Raw genomic sequence first — 20,861 nt, 5'->3', positions numbered from 1 at the left:
GGGATGAGATCAATGTGGTCATATAAAGACTTGTGAAAAGTCAGTAGAATTTATGTTTTGATACAGGAAGATCTCCTTTCAGCTGAACTGACAAAACAACTGGTCTATAACACACGTAAATTCAATCACATGGTTTATAAACACTGAGGGGAAATTACTTTTTTCTGCACTTTTCTATAAATGAAGTTCTGTATGGCTGATGGACAGGAAGCTTCAGGTTTCCCACTTTCTTTCGTATTACTGAGTGGGGAACACGCACCCTGATCAGCTGAGCATGGTGGGTCACAAGAGACAGTGAGGCTCACCACAGATCCTCCTGCCTGCTGCTCTGGTCTGCCAGCCGTTGTCAGTGTGGGCACAGGACCACAGAGACACTTCAGCTGGAAGGCACCTCTGGGAGTCACCTAGTCCAACCTGCTGCTCAAGCAGGGCAACTTCAAGGTCAGATCATGGCTAATCAACACAAAATGAAACCTAACAGAAACACTGGGGACGTGCACGTGTGTTGGAAATGCAGCATCAAACAGAGAATTCAGAAGAATTTCAGATGTACATTCTCAGTTAACCACTACTTTAAATTTAAAGGCATATTTTAACGTGACACTGATTCATGGTTAGCTTTCTCAGATAAATGCAACATACACTGAAACCAGCAATTGTAGGCTGCTCAAACTTAGTAATAAATTGAACATAGGAAACTTCATGCTGTAATCCAAACACAAGCAGCAGACAAAAATCCCAACACGGCTGTCAAATACAGCATAATCTTGGCTTTTACTTTATTTCAGATTTGTTATTGCTTTTTGTTTGTTTTTTTTTAAGGAACTGTAATTTAACCTTCTCTAGGAGTTTCTGGGCATTTGGGAGGCAGGCTTTCTCCAGATCAAAGCAGAAGCATATGAGGAGAGAACTGAGAGCAAACATGTATTCTTGCAGTCAGTGCCAGACAGCTGAGGGTGACCAAATCTGCTCCTCATTTACTTCTGTACAGCTAACAGTACTCTGCTTGCTCCGCTCGTATTTCCTTTTTACAGGGGAAAGACTTAATCAGAAAGCTGGAACAAATTGCACCTTTGGTTAAACCATCAAGCATGCTAACTGTTGCTTCCTCTTTCCCGGTATCTGACATCAGAGCCATGCTGTTTGAGGAAGTCACAGTTACAGCAATTGTTTCTAACCGCTGCTCCCTTCTATTTTAGGCTAGCTGCGAATGATTCCACCCCTTTATACTCTGCTTCTGGCTAAATACACTTATATCTGTAACCTGTACACCCAGGAACATTGTTTGAGAAGACCAGAGGACGAGAGATGTCTATGGAGAACAAAGGAATAGAAAAGGAAAGTGTGTCTCTTTTTTTTTATATTTATTTATTTTGTATCGATTTGGAATTCTTTAACAACAGCACTTTGATTGATGTGAAGTCACAATGAAGTCACAGTAGACTTGGCAGTGTGATGAATGCTCCTTTGACCTTTAGAGACAGTTGGCCTCATTCCCCCACTGCTGTGCACCCAGGGTTGTAATTTATACCTGTGGCAAAGTGGTTACCAAATCAGCATGGTAGCAGTTCATAGCGACTTGAGTGAATCACAGCGCAAGAAACAAGGCGGGGGGAAACCAGGCCCAGTGCCTTCTCCCACATGGCATCAAAGAGAAGGTCTTTTATAATTTACTACAATACCGCCTAAGTACCAACCTAAAGTGAGGCCCTGCCAGGCACCCTACAAACACAGAATAGCAATGGCTGCTTGCCACAGCCCAAGACTTGTGTACGGGGGGGAAGTTGCTGCTCATTAAATGAAGGTGTGTGAAGGTAAAGCAGCTCTTTGTGCTCCTGGAGGAGCCAGTGCAGTTTGTGAGCTCCCGGGCTAGCTGTGTAAACCCGTGTGGCTGCACAGTAGCTAAGCTGAAAGGCTGGAGCCCCACCAGTACTTCTCCTAAACCTACCATGCCTCCCAAGCAGATTAGCACTGTGCAGAGAAAGCTCTTTAAATCTTTGCAAGTTCCTAAAGCCTGGGAAACACTGCAGAACAATTACATGGGGGAAGAGATTTCCAGAGCTGTGCATGTAACCGTGAAAGGACAGTGTTGGCCACACCTACAGGGCTGTTGTGATTTAAGCCTTGCTAGATCACCCCTAAGACCATCTGACTCAGGGTGCTCCAAAATGGTGGGACCTACCTGTGTCCACGCTGAAGGCCTTCAGGCATCCCAAATTCCTCCTCAGGTAGAGAGCAGCTCTGTGCTCATCTGGCCCGATGTCAACCTCCAAAGTCCTCCAGGAAGGAAGGGGTCCACTATGGAGGTCCTTGAGTCATCTCATCCTCAAGGCAAAGGCACCAAGGTAATACTATTAGTTTCACCATGAAGCCCTACAAAGGGGTCCTGCATTACTGAATGCTAGCTCAGATCACTCAACAGCGTATCTAGCTGATCCCATTCAGGCATGCTGGGGCTGAGGCAGGGGGAACTCAATCCATCCACCATCTCTGCCACCAACTGAGGGCCAAAATGCTCCTTTTCTGAAATAAGAGTTCAGGCTTGAAGAGAAACAAGAAGTCTTGCACAGCAGATGTTCTGAACACATGTGCTCCTGTGCCCTCACACAGTGACAGCTTTTCAGATGATTCAAGGCAGGTTTGCGAAGGTGTCCCATGAAATGTGCCTGCACTAAATAAATATACTGATCTCTCAGTTCAGGGTTCTAGGAAAGAAAACAGCTCCCAACAAGAAACACAATCCCCTAACTCCTTTCAGAAGTCCAGGACACTTCCCAGGACTATCTATTCCCTCTTCTTTAGAGGCATTTGGAGCCAGTAAAACACAGCAGTTTTTGAATGCAAGATAGAAGCCCAAGCAAGTGTCCTAGAAAAGGGTAATCTGGGCTGGGAGTCCCAGCCTGTGACCATAGGAGGTGGCTTGTCTTCCTCTTTGTGAGAAAAGTAGAGGAAGACAGACAGTAAGGTTGGACCAAGGCCTACAGAATGAATATACAACTGTGCAGCTCCTTTTCTGTCTTTTAAAAGTCCTGCAATTCCCTCATGTATACCTAACATGCTAATTTTGGAAGTGCCCAAGAGGAACTGGGATTTGGCTTATTTGAGGTGTTGTAAGACGCAACATTGTAGGAGACCTGTGTATAATATCCCCTGCATTTCCTGGCCAAAGGCAGGACTTGGCAAGGAAATGGACGGGACAGCTAACCGCTGCTTCCACAGATGCCTTCTTGCTTTTACAAGCACCCAAGGGAGAGATGCTGTTTCTTCAGATAAACATCTGCAATTAGTTAACTTAAGCCAAACACTGTTATTGAACAAGTTATTTGTTCACAGCCCCTATTACATACACAGATATGATGAAACCTACAAGGTCTCTTGAGATTAACTCAGTGCAGAGTTTGTCCTATGTGGTCCTTACAAGTGATGGCACACAAGTCAGCTGGCTAACCACTAGAAAGCAAAACCATACTCCTCATGAGCTTTCAATTAGAAACAGCAAACTAACAAAGCCACAGTCACTTTTTTAAAGCTTCTTTTACAAATCAAGCCTGCTCTGCCATCCTTTCAGCTCTCTTTTAGGATCCCAAGGTGAGGATGAGCTCCATCTCCTTCTGGAAAATCAGGGGGGAGAGCACGGCCAAGTGAACCTAGAACAGCAATGCAAACATCGGGACAATTTTGGTTAAAAGAAGTCTCTGGAGGTCTCCAATTCCACTACTTATTCAAGGCAGACCAAGTTGCCTTGCAAGCTTTCAATGTCTCCATGGACAAAGACTCCAATGTTTCTGAGAGATATGTTCCAGTGTTTGACTCAATCTCCTGGTGAAGAATTTCATTCCTATTATCAGAACTTACCTTGCTGCATTTTGAGACCTCTTGTACATTTGCTTAGCACCTTTGAGAGGAGCCTGCCTCCGTCTCCTCTGTAAACCCCTTTGGAAGACTGAGGATAGCACTTAGAACTCCCCTTAGCCTTTTCTTCTCTGGGTCAAACACCCAAGTTTCGTCAGCCCACCCTGCTATGTTACATGCTCCAGCCCACAGCACAGGAGCATTTTACTCAAAATTAATGACACTATTCCATTCCTGCAGAGGTCAAAACCAATGACCTCAGGATGTCACCCTGTGTATTTTAATGATAAAATGCCGACATTTCAGAACCATTTGAGGATTTTTTTTCCACATTCTATAGAGGTTAAATGCTCATATAAACCCACATTAAATTAAAAATTATATGGAGCTATATTATAAAATGCATTAAATACAGCAACAAATCACATCCTAGAGCAGGTGACCATCCCTCTCTGCTAGGCATTAAGCCTGCTGTTTGGCCAGCTGAGCTACACTAAGCATCAGATTAAACCTGCAGATTGATTAAACCGAACTGGCACCTGCAGAATTAACACCTGCGGTTTTGGTCAGCTAGCTAAGCTAATTGAACTGAGCAGCACAAAGATATTAGGTTGCACTCCTCTTTTCACACAAAAATCTTGACGTCCTTTGCAAGAGGTTGTGAGAAACTGCATATTTGATTTGGTTTGAAATTTGATCATTTTTGCAGGTGACTGCAGCTTTTTAATGCAAATATGGAGATACCTCTATTCTCACTGCAGAACAGAGCTGGTTTGGTGTTTTGTCTGCTTTAGGAAACTGCCACTGGATATTCAGTGACAAGCAGTCTGAATAGATAGATTAATTTTTGCTACAGCCCTGGTTACAATAACAATCCTTACCTCTCTTGTAATTACCACCCAGCATTTCACCCACAACTACGTAACACCCTCTCTTTTGTATATTTAATCACCCCTCTCCTAACCCTCAACTCAACTAATGGAGCTGCTGGTTGATTAGCAAACAAATAATCACCTGAGTGCCAGATACAGACAGCTGCACCGTGTGTGTGTCACTCACGGCCCATCTGCAGAACACAGTGAATGCCAGATGCTTGTCTTGGGACAAGTTCGGGAGCAAAGCACTGGACACACAGAGTGGGGCACACATGCATGCATGTAAGCATATGTATGCAGAGAAGTAAGAGCAAGGAAAGCATGGAAAATGTTATAAAAAGGAAGTATTTTCATCTGCTCCATTCTCATGGCTGATTTGTTTCTTAGAGTTTCTTCAGTATCATGACTACCATGCCATCTGCTGAAGAGAAAAGTTTGGTGTAATCCTAGGTACCCAGAAAATGAGCTGGTTTCTCAGACAGTGCAGTGAGAGCGGACTTGGTAAGTGGTCCTGAATCATGTGGAGTGTGTATGTGTCTCTCAGGAGTTTTAGAGTTTCTAAACACTACAAGATGGCAAGCAGTTACAATTAATATCGTGTTTGGCAAAATCTCCTAACTAAACCCAAATTTTACATTTGTTTCACAAAGTGGCTGCTCAGTTCAACAAAAGGTGGGCTTGTAATAACTGCTGGTATTATTCACACAAATATATAAATATTTTGTATATTGCACTCATCACCTTGAAAAGAAGTTTGAGATTCAATGCCAGCTTCAGCATCTGCACTAGAATGCTTCTACAGTGCACCTACGAAATCCCATTTAATGATGTGACATTTTATTTTAAAATATACATTCAGGTGTGTGGTGATTTTTGAGAAATGATAGCAAGCTCACTCAAATCCAAACCCACTGGCTTCTCTAAGGCTCGATCTTACTTTATTGTTTGATTTTCTTGACAAAAATGGCACTAAGACTTTTGCAGAACCTGGGTTTATATCAGAGGCTTATTAAACTGAGAAGTGAGAAAATAAAACAAAAGAGAGACCAAACTTTAGAAAGTAAAGGTTTGTTTGGCATCCTTCCAGTTGGAAAGAGGTAGTGATTACGTTAGAGGTAACCCACCTTTTTTAACTAACCTTGAGCAAAACTCAAACTTGTGCCTGGTGTAGGTGCACATTAACACCGTAATAATGTATTTACTTCTTTTTTTTTAGTGATGAAGACACTAGTAAAGACACTGTCAAACTGAAGTAAAGAGGTATTAAGCTTTTTCCTTACATGGGCTTAGCTCTGAATGTTAAATTTGATGTTGCAAGCAGGCAAATGGATACGAGTAGCAATACAGGAGCAGAAATGTTTTCCCCATCGTATTTGGGAATGTCAGCCTGATTACAATGAGGGAAAGAGGAAGAGAAAGAGAAAGGTGAAGGGGAAGAGGAAAAGGGAAGGAAAAGGCCCTCTGTCTTCATTACACTAATATTTAAATTCCCATCCATTTTTTATATCGTACTCTTCCTTCAGAGCAGCACACTGTCTTCTGTATTTGCTGAAGAAGACACACTTTCATAAAGACCTCCTTCTGGCTGAAATTGACAACCAAACTAGAGAACTCCCTAGGTGTAAGTCCATGTGAGGAAAGGCAAGAATCCTATGCAGAGCTCGCCCAAGTATCTCCCTGGTAGCATAACACCACTGTGTCACCAGCAATCTCTGCTTGTTCGAACAAAACCTGACAGCAAACACAGGTGAACCTTCTGAAAGACCTAATCTCAGAATATGTAGTAAGTTGCTTGATCCACATGATAAGTGCTTTGTGGGGTATATCTATACTGCTGGATCAAATCTTCATTGCTTCCACATTTTTCCACCCGTACCTTGGCATTTAATATTAATTTAATTATGCAGAATCAGCCATAATCACACAGAATGAGCTAGGTGGAAATGACCTTTAAGACCATCAACTCAAACCGTTACCCAGGATTGCCCAGCCCACCAAAAAACATGTCACTAAGGGCCTCATCCAAACTGGTGATTCCCTGAGAAGCCTGTTAATTTAAACATTAAACACTTGCCACAGGTGAGCTGTTACTAAACTATAAATTATTGCTAGGAAGAAACTGAACTGAAAGCACACTTGGCTGTGTGTGTTACAATATGTAAAGAATAGAAGTGAACGTGAACAGCATCCTGCCCTCCTGCTCTGCTGTGTACTGTTGTAGCACTGACTCCATCAAAAGGTGTGTGTGTGTTGATAAATCACAGGCAATACTAGCTTTCTTAAAGTAGGGAAGGGAAGGAGAGGGTCCACAACCCCACCTAGGTTGGTTGTACATCAAAGCCCACTGGCACCTGCAGAGAGTGAAATTCTGTTACCTACAAACTGCTACATCTCACAAAATGAACCCAACCCTTTCCTTCATAAAATAGCACTGGTTGGAAGCACAGTAATTTCCAACAGAACAGTACAGACTGGGGCTGGGTGGAGGAATGCCAAACTATGTATGTGCACTTGGAAGAGTAGTATGAAAAATGGTTTGAACAATCCCCTTCTTCTGAGTGGAACAAACTGGACTCAGTGCCTGAAGGTCTTAAATGCTGTTATCCACCTACTGGGTCACTGTTTATATCATCTGCATCTATGTGACAAGTATACCTTTCCTTCCAAATTGCTGATAAATGCCAGCTCTTTCAGTTCAGAGATTTCCAGTCTGTACCACTGACGGTCTGCGTGCAACCTCAAAGGAGCAGCCAAACACAATTAAAACTCTGTCCTGCTGCTTTCTTCTGCAGGCAGTGAGAGACTGCTTCAGTAGGTAAGAACTTACTGTCATACTTGGGATCAGCTTCACACAGCGAAGGGAGATGCTACCGTGTTGCTACTGTCTAACATCCTGTTCTCCTTCCACCATTTAGACTAATACAGGACATAAACGCAAAAACTTAGGGCCAGCTCTTTTTCCCTCTGAATATGCCACTGCAGTTGCTTTCAGTTTCAGTGACACCAATATCAGCCCTGTGGCTGAATCACAGAAATCACTACGGGCTCATACTGTTTGGGGATAGTAATGGAATGTGCAGAAGCAGTATCAAAGTAAAACCAAAATGTGCAGCTGAAAAAGTGAAATCTCAAATCACTGGCAGAAACTAATGCATGAGAACAATGATCCAGCTAATAGCCAATCAAAAGGAGGTGAAGTTGGAGAAATATGTAAAAAGATCAGAAACTACATAATCAAATGGCACGTGACAGAGTAGCACACATCAAATATGAAGTAGTACATAACAAAAGAGAAAACAAGGAAGATAATGTAACAATAACACAATAACAATGGAAACCACCAAATATAATAGAAAAAAGTCTAGACAGTAATATTCATAATCCCAGCAAAGGTCCAAATCAGTCCCAGAAAACTGTACACAACTTTTGGAAGCTGAATACAATGAGTGTTATTTATTAACAAGGGCAGACTGGAGGAAGGGGTACAGATAGAAAAACAGACAACAAAGAACAACTTTTCCAATCTTCTATGTTCATTTCACCATTTTACCAACGTATTTCCCTTCTCATGAATGTGCACACAGCCACTTTCCATTTCTTTTCTTGCTTCACCCTATTGAATCCTGTCACTCATCAGCTGTCTGGGGTCTCCCATAGTCTTTGTTCCTTTTGTGTAAAAACAACCATCCCAATTAAGATTCTAGGATTCCTAGTTGTGTGGCTACACAATAATTGTTATTTCTGGTACTGTTAAAAATATTCATTAGTGAAATACAAGCTTTGGTGAAAATAAGGCAGCATCAACAAGGAGAGGCACAAACTTTGGTCAAAACTAGGAAGAAAAGAATGCCAGGATAATCGTAATTTGCTTGTCAGGGAAATTCATGTAGTACATGAGAGAACCAGACACAAGTCCCAGCTCTGCTTGATTTACAAGAGTGTGAAGGAAGCCAAGTCAGTCTTTCTGTGGTTCAATGACAATATAAGGCAGAACAGACGTAACTGGAAAGCCTGAGAAAGTCACACACACACTCCCTTGCAAAAGGTACTGTCTGGAGACGAGGGAGACCACAGCCTAGTTTCAGCAGAGCAGGAACTAGCAAGTAGATTGAACTGTCTCAGTTTTACGTTGAAACGCAGAGGGAATATTTATAATGTCCCAGTGAGTTTGATGGCTATTCTGTACCTACTTCCATGTTCCTCCTCTCTCATAGACCTCAAAAAAATACAATCCTGGTGTCTCCACTACACCCTCCTCTCCTCGGAGAGCTCAGAAGAGCAATACATTAGCTGAAGCAATATTTTTTCACTTGGAAAAAATCTGGCTGGGCTTCTGGAAGGATGAGAATTGTGTACTCCCTAATATGGAGGAAATTGAAGCAGAGTAAATGAGAAGATCACAAATCAAACTTTTGTAAAAGTTATGCTGACTGCAATTGTATGATCTAGGATAAAGGTTGTTAAAACCAGCAACAGCAACAAAACCCAACCAAACCCAATAAAGACACTCACGGGCAAAAATAAAGAGAAAGTTTCAGGATTCGTAACTCAGGTACCAAATGATTTTACAAGTGTATAACACAGAAAAGTTCAGCAGAAGTGACTTCAAACTCTCCAAAGAAGCAGGAACCTGCAGACAGACACAGACTAATACTGGGAAACAGAACAAACACTTTGCTCAGTGGTTATCAGGAGGAGGAAGAACAGTGTTTCAGGAAACATTTCCTGGAGGCACAAAAACATGAACATTCCTTTGTTAGGACACATGTAAAAGATAAATGAAACATCATTAAAAACATTCCTAGAGATTTTTGCTTTTGCTCTGGCCCAGAAGCCCGTCTCACCTTGATAAGACTTGTCTTTGCATCTGTGCAATCACATAGGTATCTCTTATTACTTACAGATGATATTTATAATAGAATCATAGAAAGCTGCTTGAAAGGGACCTGTGGATATCATTTAGTCCATCCTCCTGCTTGATACCATGGGTATCATCTGCACTAGGGCCCATCAGCTGTGGTTTGTCTGGCCAACTCTTCAAAATGTCCCATGGTGGAAGTTGCATAGTCTTTCCCAGTAACATGTTCCCTACGGCCTCCTCTTCACCAGACTAATCTGTCAATCGCTGCTTGTGCTCTTGGTCCTTCAGTATCCTGGCAGCTCTCTGCTGGATGCCTCCAGCCTCTTTACAGCCTTCTTCGAACTGCGAGGAGGAAGGAGGCTCAGTAAGGGATGCATGATTCCAGGTATGGCCTAACCAGTGCCAAGTAAAGGTGGATGAGAACAACTTGATCTGCTGACTACTCTTCTTCTAGCCCAATGTGTGGTTTACCTTGCCTTTACCTTTTGGCTCAACCATACATACATGCCTCAAACAGTCACCATAACGCTGAGGTCCATTCCAGCCAGGCTGCTGCTTAGCCAGCTACCACTTTGTACCAGTGCTGGAGTTACTCTGCCCTGAATGCAGAAACTTGCATTTCTTCTGGCTTAAGCTCATGAAACTTCTGTTGTCCCAGCCTTCAACTTCCTGACGATTCCTCTGGACTAAAGCTGTGCCATTCTGTGTGTCAATCACTCCCCCCCACTTAACACAGTCTGTAAATTTGCTAACGGTGCCATCTGCCTCTTCATACAGGCCACTGGCTTCTTGTCTTTGCTATGTTTGAAAATGAATTTCAAGATGTTCTTTTTCAGTGAATGAGGTGACAATAACTGTCATATTGTTCCCTGGATTCTCCTTTTTGCCCATATGCAAGACGGGCCTTTTAGTCTTTAGCCTTTTTCCAGTCTTCATGGGCCTCTGCAGATCACCCTGATTTTTCACAGATGATAGGTAACAGGTAACTCTTTCAGTACTGATGAATCTCATCAAGCCCTATGGATCTGATTACATCCAGCTGTAGTTGCCGCTACCTCATTGCGTCTTCCCTGCAGGCTATCTTCTATACCAAATAGTGCTGGTATGTATAAAGCTGGGAGTAGGCTTTGTCTGACTCAAAAAAGACACTGCGGACCCTGTTGTGTAATGGTTTTTTGTTCTCCCCCAAAGGCCTACATGCTCTTTAAACTTCTTTAGTAATTTGTGTTCCCATAGAATCCCTTCTTGTTACTCTAAATGCCCTCTCCTCATCTTAGCTCCACATGGGCCTTGATCTTACTCTTTTTTGACAAAAAAAAAGGGCTCGAACAATATGTTTATACGCTTCCTTTGTTGCACGTTCATCTTTTTAATTCTAGCATGCTATGTGGTTGCATTACTGGCTCACCATGCAACTCCATGCTTGGTCAGGAGAGCCTTCTGCTGAAAGCCCAGCCTGTACAATGAGGCAGATTGTTCTTCACATCTCAGTAAGTTTTAGGGGTTTTGGGTACTTGTGCCTGGGGTTTTGATTTTTTTTAATTAATTTATTTATGTTTTTCCATTTTAAATCAGCCAGACCTCCTGTTCCCCTTTCCCTTTTGGCAGCTTCCCTAGGAATTTTGCACACAACTTCCCTAGGCCAAACTCTGTTCTATAAAGTCCAGGCTCCTTCTTTCTGCTGCTTTTCTTCCCAGCCTTCCTCTGCGCCTTGAACTCGATCATCTCATGGTTGCTGCAGCTCAAGTTGCCATTTCTGCCATACTGTCTGCCAGTTCTTCCCACTTTGCAAGCAGCGGGTCAAACACAGCCCCTCCACCATTTGCATTACAAACTGTGAGCAACATAGTCTAGGGACTTCTTCGGTTGCTTACATGGTGGAAGCCTAGCAGTACTAATCTGGGCAGCTGAAATGTCCCATGAGAAATGGGACTCAAAAGTCTGCAATCAGAAGACTTCTATAATTGTCTGTAGAAAGCTTCACCCTCCACATCTTGTTTAGGGGCTTTATGTCAGACCCCACCACAGCCTCTTCAGTATCACTCTGCCCTTAAACCTTGACTCTTAACAGGCACATCCTTGGATTGCTACTAGAGCCCCACAAAGTCAAGGAGCACCTTCACAGAGAGCACTGCAAACCCAGTGATTTTCCATAAACAGTCTTTGCTCTGTTGTGAGAGCGCTCCGGTCAGGATCTGACACAGAGTTTATATGTTTCAGAAGACCTCCCACTAGAAGTCATGCATTTTGTGTAAGAAAATGTAATATAAAGTATTACTGCTCTGTTTTCACTTTTTTCTCCATCTTTCCTACATTACCTCTTCCTACCGTCCTATTAACTAGTTTTTCAGCTCTTTAGGGCTAAGCTTTCCTTCTGCATTTGTATTTCACATACTTGAGTTCCTATCCTCACTAGCATTAGTGTAACAATCATCTTTTTAAAAGCATAATATAATATAATATAACTGGGGTGATTGTTGGGGCTGGCGGCCAGAAAAAGAGGAGTAATAGGTTCCCAGTAGTCATAATTTGCAATTCATCAACCTTAAAAGAGATGAATGCAACTCAAATTGATTTAGCATCATTTACATATGTAAGCAAAACTCCGTGATCTAGTTACGGTCATTTATCATTATAAAGAACAGGAAAAAACGTTAATTTTGCATCCATTCAAACGAACAGGAGACAGACCTGAAAGTGATCAAGAAGAGTGAATAGACTGCAATTATACTACTTTTATACAAAAATTCATTGCAAAATTATGTGCAATAATTATGCTACTGTTGAACTGAAACAAAAAATGAATTAAATAATATCCTTTACTTCTATTGATCACATTCTACAAACCTTTCTATGATACCTAAGAGGATAAAATTGGATAAAGACACCAAAGTTTCTGTGTTAATATTCCAACAGAGTACCCTAGCAGTTATTGATGGATAGCAATTAATGCCCCCTAAAAAATATTCAAAGGAATTAACAACTCTGTGGTCTCCAGAGGGTGAAAGCAGATGCTGCTACTGACTTCTCCCTATCCTGTGCCACTTGCAAGGCATGCTTTCCAAGATCTAGGAGACTACAGACCATAAATGTGCCCTCCAGAAGACCTGCAGCATTCATGAAGTAACAGCTCTTTCTGAGCCCACCTTTCCATGGCTACCTTTGTCTTCTACTCCAAGTCTTTCTCCCTGCTAATAGCCCCTGGGTTAGGGACAGGAGAGGGCATTTGCCAGCTTCAGAGGAAGCTCTTATTAAACCAGTAATGACCCACCATGCCCAGAAATAGCATGTCATGACAAAGTGCCTGAATTACAGGATGGTGTATGCAAATCCTGACAGAGTATGTGCTCCCCAGCCGCTTTACTCATGCATACTGGTGCCTCCTTACACCAGCAGCCACATCTACTTCACCAGTAGCTGCTGTGCTGGATTCAGGTGGTGAGGAAGGAATCACCCTCATCCAGCTGAATCACCACATCTGGGGTCGTTATTTTTATGAAGGGCATTTATCAGACCAAATAAGCAGTAAAACAATACTGACATTTTAATTAACTTCTTACAAGTTTTCACTGTAAGTATGGTGCAGTTCAGATTTTATGTCAAGTTGCAAGTGATATCCCCACTGTAAAATGTCTATTAAAATGCAGTTTTTCAAGGAGCATCATTAAAGAAAACCTGGTGAATGAATTCATTGTCACACCCATGGTTGACACTCATCTGCCTGTCTCTTAGGCCCTCTTTCCTCCCTCTGTGGCCTAAAAGAAGTATCTTTTAACTTCGGTTTTTCTTCTTATTCTTCATTGTGAGGAATAATAATCAAGGGCAGAATTCTGGTAGTAGGCAGCTTCTGTGCAGAGCTCTTCTTCATTGCTCTTGCCAAGATGAACAGTGCTGTCCCACTCTTTCCTGCCCAGCATTTCACAGGTGAGGAACCAGAGGCCCCAAAAGGTGATTTATTGAGCTGGCAAACAACAGAGCCATACAGATCCTGCTGTCACCATCCAGCACTCTAGCTAGAAGAAGAGTTGTTCTCCAGTTTAATCTCAGTGATCACCACCAATGTCAGTCATATTTCCCATGGTGTCACTGATTCCTCACCTGTGTGACGCTGCTAAACTGGGGTGTGAAAGGGGATTTTAGACACCAGCTCCTGCCCCAATTACTCACACAGACCTACCACAGTTATGCAGAGGCAGATATAGTAATTAATCCTATGACATACCTCAGGGTTTAAATATTGCTCCAACCAGAAACATGCAGGATTTCATGAAATTACCTTGGATTTTCTGAAGATGTTTCTGAAGATGCAGATAACAGCAGCACATTTTGGTTTGAGAGCAATTTTTATTTATTTAGTTGGGTTTTTTTAAGTCCTTAAAAAGTACAGCCTTTTTTTTTTTTTTTGGCAAGTACATGTAAAAGCAGGAAAGCAACAGACAGTGCCAACCTGACTCTCAGAGAGAGACAAGATCTTTAAAATAGTATTTCCGCTCCTTTTGAGGCTACAGCCTGTGGTTTCATCTGATGTACCTGTGCGGCAACCTATTCAAATGAGCCCACAGACAGTCTCATATGCTGTAAGATACGCGAAGGAAAGAGGAATTTCCAGTGGAAAATGTGATTGAATGGAGAGATGTTCACTTGGACAATCTCTTACCAAAGCACAGCAAATGACTAGAGGCATCTGCCAGTCTTTTTTTCCATGCCATGGGGCACTCTCTCTTCGGTGCTTACATCAGTTAGAACTCATAACGCAATTACTGGGCACACTAAAGCATCATGCCTCCCTTCAGAAAGGCTCACAAGCCTGCCCACTCACATTGTGGTCTGCAAGTAACTATGAATCCCCCAGCACTTAGTGATGTGTTTCACACCTCAGCTCTGGGCTCTGAGCAATGGTTTTAGGCATTTCGAGCCCTGACAGTTGTGGACGCCATTCCCCAGGAATCCACAGGCTTAGTCAAACATTCCCTTTTTTTCACATTTCATATTAATAAAGATGACTTTTAGAATACAGTGCTTACAGTTTAGTATATACTTAATAACCCATCTATTAACCGAATTATTTCAAACCTGTGGTAACAGTACAAGACAGCGTAAGTACATATGTGTGTACAGACTCTGAAATCAGTTGTTCGCAAAATTTGCATATAGGGTTTTCAATGTCCCAAGGAACTTGCATCTGCATGTGTATTTATCAGAATCACAAGGATTTTTTGTATGCATCAAGCTGTTTTCCATCTATAGGTACTAATTACACTGCTCACTGAATTTGTCAACATGCCTGGGTGGTTTTCTTTAAAACCAGAAAACCTAAAGCTGATGCTTAAGGGAAATGAAGGGAGACAGGGTCAATTTGAAGAGGGCAAAGGAAATGGAAATGTTACGTTTTGGGGTTTTTGAGCTTATTTTTCAGACAAGTGTCATACCACTGCTCTTCATCACATATAACCCTTTTGTGTCAGTGACAAATGCATTTGTTCTATGGTGACAATGGTCCAATTTGGAAACAAGAAATTCTTGACCAGAAATAATCCATATTGTGCCCAAACTCTCCAGAGCAAAGTTAGGTCCAGATTCCAAAAAGAGCTGCTGGAACAGAAGTTAGTAAACAAAATAGTCTTGCTGACCTGAGCCTGCTGCTCTGCACCACAATCCCACCTGGTCTCACTCCAGCTGTACATTTAGTTTGGCCTTAGCTCTCATGTTCCTCTACTTTACTGGTGATCCAAAAGGGTTCACTTCTGTTACGTGGCCAGTTTTCTGAACTGCTCACTGTGTAGGGGTGCCAGAGACATCACAAAACAAGTGACAAGAATGGTGTGACTGGGGAGGGATATTCAGCAGTGGTCCCAACTTAAATGCTGTTTATCTGCAGGCTAAGACTTTACAGTCTACCCAGCAAAGTGCAGTGAAGTGACAGAAGTGAAAGGTCAGTACACAATGGCCTTTACGTATCCCGTATTTGGGAACTGGGGCACCTCTGCTCTGAATACACCAAAGATGCAGAGAGCCATGTCAATGCAGCTGCTGACACCAGTGAAGGAATGGAGACAGAGGCTTTCAACTAAGATCTTTACACTCACTCATCCCATTTAACAGCAGCAATAAGGTGCATTCCCCTGGCTCTCCCCTTTCTCTCTGAGCTAGCTTCTTTTTCTATTGTCTCCTCTCCCACAGCATGGGTGCTGCACCAGCATCTCACTTTAGAGGTAGCAGCACTGAGCTTGGTTTACAGTGAAAGAAGCCCTCAGCAACCTTTGCCATATGGCTGTGAGTAGCCCAACTGCACAGCTGTGATCAGAACAGCGCCCAGCACTTGTGATTCATACAACACATGAAGGCCAGGAGGTACAGGCATCCTCACCCTACCTCAAATGTTAGTTGTACAGCTAGTACAATATGCAATTGCTTTAACACCTTTGGAGATATGGTAATCATCAGCAGTCAGGTCCCTAGAACTACAGCTATCTGCTGTGCATGGCCATGGGCATACTGGTTATTGTGGTACAGCAGCCATAGGTTACCACAGGTTGGTCATCAATCCAAACGGGAAAACTGAGAATGACACAGATATGAGGGGTTATATTGGTATCCAGCCAAATGAACCTGATCTACACAACTCTTCCATAGCAAGCAAAGGAAACTGTCACAGGGCCACTATCTTCTTGGGATGGTTTCTGAAAAGCTCAAAGCAGCTGAATGGCTCAGATACGACCAGCACAACTCTATTTGCTGTTCTGGATCTCAGTAGCAGGACCACCACAAAGCGCTACTTGTGGAGCTCACCACAATAGTGTGACGGAGGGTTTTTATGGTTGGTTGGTTTTGTGTTGTTTTTAAAGGTCAAAGCAACTGAAAACTGCAAAAATCAATTTGCATCAAAATGAAGTTTTGCAAAAATGAGGGCAAATGCAGTCCTTTGCCCAGCTTAGTATACAACCAGTTTCCTCACATTATACAACCAGTTTCCTCACATGTCCTAACACACATGCATGTGAACTAGAAACAAGGATATTCTTAATAAATGGTGTTAAACTGCATTGAACTGGAGGGGATGGAAGCAAGAAGCAGAAAGCTAAGACACCTGTTGCAAGCCTCCTTCAAAAGAAACTATACCGCACTAATTGTAGGCTGTCATAAAAAACTTTATAATGCCCCAAAGGCATTGGGTCAATGTGTTAACAATTTGGCTCATATACTTAGTGGAAAATAAAGAGAAAAGAACTTTAAGGTATGCTTGTTCCCAGCAAACTAAAAACTTCAGCTGCATAATTTGACGAGTAGCTTTATGCTGGAAATTCCTTTATAGTTACAGATAGAGTGAAAAAGGCAAGAATATTGCAGGCCTAGTATTGAACCACTAACATCGGAGGAACAAAAGAAAGATTTTGAGAGGTTCCCAGGAATGAAGGAATTATTGTTATGTAACCAAAGGACCTTTTTTCTTCCTTCTCTGCTTTCTGAAGACAAAACTTCAGCTCTAGTCTCTCTAAAAATAACATCTTTGCTTTTCAGGTGATGTCTGCTCCACTCACTGAGCAAAGAAGTGTGAGGAAGGATAGCGTCTGGGGAGAAACAAAGCCAAGAGCATTTATTGGAATGTATTAACTATATCAGAAAGAGTACTTCAGACTCTGATTTAATTGAAATCGGGAATGTAGCTGGAGAAAAGAAACATTGCCAGCATACCCTGGAGAACAGTGCTGAAGTATGTGCTACATTGACCACTGACAATCCATAGAGAGCTGACAGGTCACACTGTGCTGGCTCCTCTCCGTGTTTCCAGCTGCTAAATTACATTATAGTCAGCTTAAAATTCATTAAACGCCTTCCTATTATTACTTTTCCATATAAGCAGTTGTTATAGTTGCTTCAGAGACATTGTGTGATGGTGACAGCAAAGGGAGAGGCCTGAGTAAATATGAATGGGAGAGGTGATTTTGACCAGGAAAACACTTGGGACTCTTTGCTTCAGAATTTAACTGCTCTTCAAAAGATGAATGCAGCTACACACTAGATTGTGAATTCAGATGCTTAAATGCTCCAGAGATACCTTAACACCAATTGTGGGGGTCAGGTTTTGTTTTTCAGTTTTGTATAAATTCCAAACCAGTCAGAGTCACCACTCTGTGAGACTGTCAGTGCAATGATGCTGACCTGGTGTCACTGATAATTACAGGTAATTTCAAGTGCTGCCATTAATTTGCCTTTTTCAATCACTCAGCAAAGCTCACAGGCTTTGTCCTGTATATAATAGTGTTGAAGGTAATAAGATTTCTTCCATCAGGGATTTAAGGAATTGGATTTAACTCAGATTTTTTTTAAAAGCTTTGCATTATTTCTTGCTGCTCTTGATGAAAAGGGATTTTTTAGCATTTTTCACTGATTTCAGTGGGAAGTTTTTCCATACCAGGATATGGAGGACAGAAATTCAGGTATTACCAGAAATATACTGTCACTCAGTTCAGAAGGGAAGCTCCTTTGTAGGTGGAAGTGCAGGGGAGAGCAGGAGTACTGGCCTCCTCCTCCAGTTAAGCCTTTTTGCATATATGTTCACTTTTAATAAAAGATGGAAATACAAAGACTCTTTGCTTGAATTCAGGCTTTTAATGACATGTCTCTTTGCCAACAGGACAGATGACAGTTCAAGCGCAGTATTAAACAGCATTTTGAAGTCAAATGTTAGTCATAGTGCCAACATGTGCACGTAATGGATGGACAGTATGTGACCATTCATTACCTCCATCATCTGATGTACATGAGAAAAACGTATCAAAGGGCCTTCAATAACACCTTTTACCCTGATTGAAAGAACAAATCCATCAGTTTTTCTGGGAGAGCAAAGTAAAACCTACTAGAGAAATAAACTCTTAAAACCTAAAAAGGAAGATAGAAACCCCTTAGTGACTCATATGACTTAGAGCTGTAGAGACTTTTTAAAACAGTATTTCAATTTCTGCAGGCTTTCAGAATAGCATCACTAAAAATAGCCCAATGCCTTTACAGACCTACTGTCCATGCCCAGAATTCTTGAAATAAGTAGACTATTAAAATAATATAGGTCCTATCAGAAAGCCATGCCTCTGCATAGCTTATAAATGGATAGGAGAGTCAGATAAATACACACGAGAGTCAGAGGTTCATACACTGGAGACTTCTGCATGTCATGCAGCTCCTCTATGTATCCAGTTCCCACTGGTATCACACCTGACTCAGGCTACAGAATGATGCTTCCAGCACACCGTAGTCATGTGTACTGTTGGTTCATTTTGATCTTCACTAAATATTCTGAGGTGAATTTGGTTTGTTTGACAATCCAGGTGCAGCAGAAGGTATGAAATTTCTCATGATTGTGGGCTTCCTATGTCTTGGGGCTATAGTAAAAGCAGCCAAATCACTATTGCAAGTGCGCATCAGGACAACACAAGACTGATGAGACCTTCCTGAACCCAAAGGGCTTCTGCGGAACTCAGTTTATACTGCAGGTTTCCTCAGTGGAACATCTGCTCCTGCGGAGAGATGAGCTGCAGAGCCACCAGCTCTCTTTGGGAGCACTCATTTCATGCTCCTAGGTGGAGCTGTTCTGCCCCCGCATGGCGGGTCACTAGCAGAGCATGGGAGCAGACCTCTGCTTCACAAAACAGACAAACCCAACCATCTCATTGCGAGGCACGCCAAAGATTTTATGCCACAAGGAAGGGGACCTGTGTTGGTGTTCAGAGCAGCATATTCTGTTGCAATTGCACATGCCAGCAAACTGCAGAAGCAAGGCAGCTGGAGGGAGTCTATACAAAATTAATGGCTGACATAAATAGCGACCTCTGAACAGAAAGTGGTCAGAAATAAAGATGTGACAGAAATGAAAGTTGTGATTTATTAGAGGCTTTGTGAGGGGTTCTCATCTGAAGTACTGATTTAACAAGATGAGGAATTAAAGGCAGTCTTTGGATAGGATGCAAACTTGGCCTCTGAGTGCAGAGGCCAAAACTGCATACAGGGTGCTATTGGGAAGAAGGTCCCTGATGATGTTAACTGCTCCGCAGATGCAAAGAATGAGATACAGAGCTAGATACTGGAGATGAATGAAGTAGAAAGTTTCTGTAGAAAAACCCAGCCAGCCTTTGAAGGAAAAAGGAAGATTATGTTAGTACGGAGAATTAACACATGAAGTACGGAAAGTTCAGAGGAGCATGATGGAACATCCTATGAGACAAGGCAGGACGCCCCATTTTCCCACCAAGGAGAGTCTAGGCAACATCAGTAGTCACAGAGAGCTAAACAGGGGCTCGGCTGCATTCAGCTGACTCCTCTGAGAGTGGGAAGAAGATCGTGACTCTTTCCTGAGTACATTCAAAAAAACATATAGAGTTTTTATGTGGGCAGGGGCATCTGGTTTTCACCCCATATGCTACTCTTTTTGGAGTTTAAGTATATAGCTGAGTAAGTGCAAGAGGTTGTTTACATGATGAGCATGTAACAGTCTGAAATAACACCAGAAGCCAGTAGTAATAAATGAATTTTGCTTTCCACCATGGGGCCCTGAATTATCTTTTAAGATTAATTATTTCATTAATCTGCTTGATCCTAAATGACACAGCACTTGCACAGGGATGGGGGAACGGAAAACCAGTTATCCTTCAAGATTTGCCTGAAGTACATTTACTTCCCAAACATCCAAAACACAAACAAAACAGAGAAACAAAGCCAAAATAAAACACAAGAAAACCTCACAAATTCCACCACATCCCAGCCAACGTTCTCTCCCTGCAGTGCTTACCATCAAAGACTCCATACTCATGGATGCTATATTCACTGGCAAGGTTTGATTGACTGATGGCTTGGCTTCGCAAGCGAAGATTTGGGAAGGGCTTTAAGCACGCTTACTACACGCACGATGACCATGGGCATGTGGGATATCCAAATCTGGTTGGATAAAAAGGCTGCTTGGGCAATCAGGAAGTGTCCGACCATGACTGTCATCTCCCGAGCTAACTCGAGCTACCCATGCGCTGGTCCGCCCACATGCAGCACTGGATCTGCAGCTTCCCATGCACCTTGTCACCTACCGTTTCGACCCTCGCCTGTCCATACAGACAAGTGAGAGTCAGCCCTTCCAGCCTGTGCAGTGGATTTTTTAGGTGAAGTGCCTCTTGCCATCAGATGTAGGGAAGCTGTGACCAAGCAACTGAACACTATTCTTGAAAAATTAAATACGATAAGTAGCGCAGAAGTGCAGAATTTAGGAGGGCACCTCGGGCCTCCTTAACTCC

The 20,861-nt window shown here is 42.4% G+C and overlaps 1 protein-coding gene and 1 long non-coding RNA gene across 2 annotated transcripts in view; both read right to left on the bottom strand.

Moving 5' to 3' along the window:
- LOC134165183 (uncharacterized) overlaps positions 1 to 20,861 on the bottom strand; it is a 498,306-nt gene that overhangs the window by 280,517 nt on the left and 196,928 nt on the right. The window lies entirely within an intron of this gene.
- SEC61B (SEC61 translocon subunit beta) overlaps positions 8,339 to 20,861 on the bottom strand; it is a 32,509-nt gene continuing 19,986 nt past the window's right edge. The window contains exon 4 of the mRNA XM_062621691.1: positions 8,339 to 8,393. Coding sequence (XP_062477675.1) covers positions 8,354 to 8,393 — 40 coding nt within the window. The 3' untranslated portion in view covers positions 8,339 to 8,353. The remainder of the gene's footprint in view (positions 8,394 to 20,861) is intronic.

Source organism: Pezoporus occidentalis, unplaced genomic scaffold (assembly GCF_034315485.1).
Source record: "Pezoporus occidentalis ecotype Australia unplaced genomic scaffold, CSIRO_AGI_Poc_V1 ctg231, whole genome shotgun sequence".
In the NCBI taxonomy this organism is placed as follows: domain Eukaryota; kingdom Metazoa; phylum Chordata; class Aves; order Psittaciformes; family Psittacidae; genus Pezoporus; species Pezoporus occidentalis.
The sequence above is the reverse complement of the archived record's forward strand: the minus strand, read 5'-3'. Positions and strand labels throughout refer to the sequence as shown.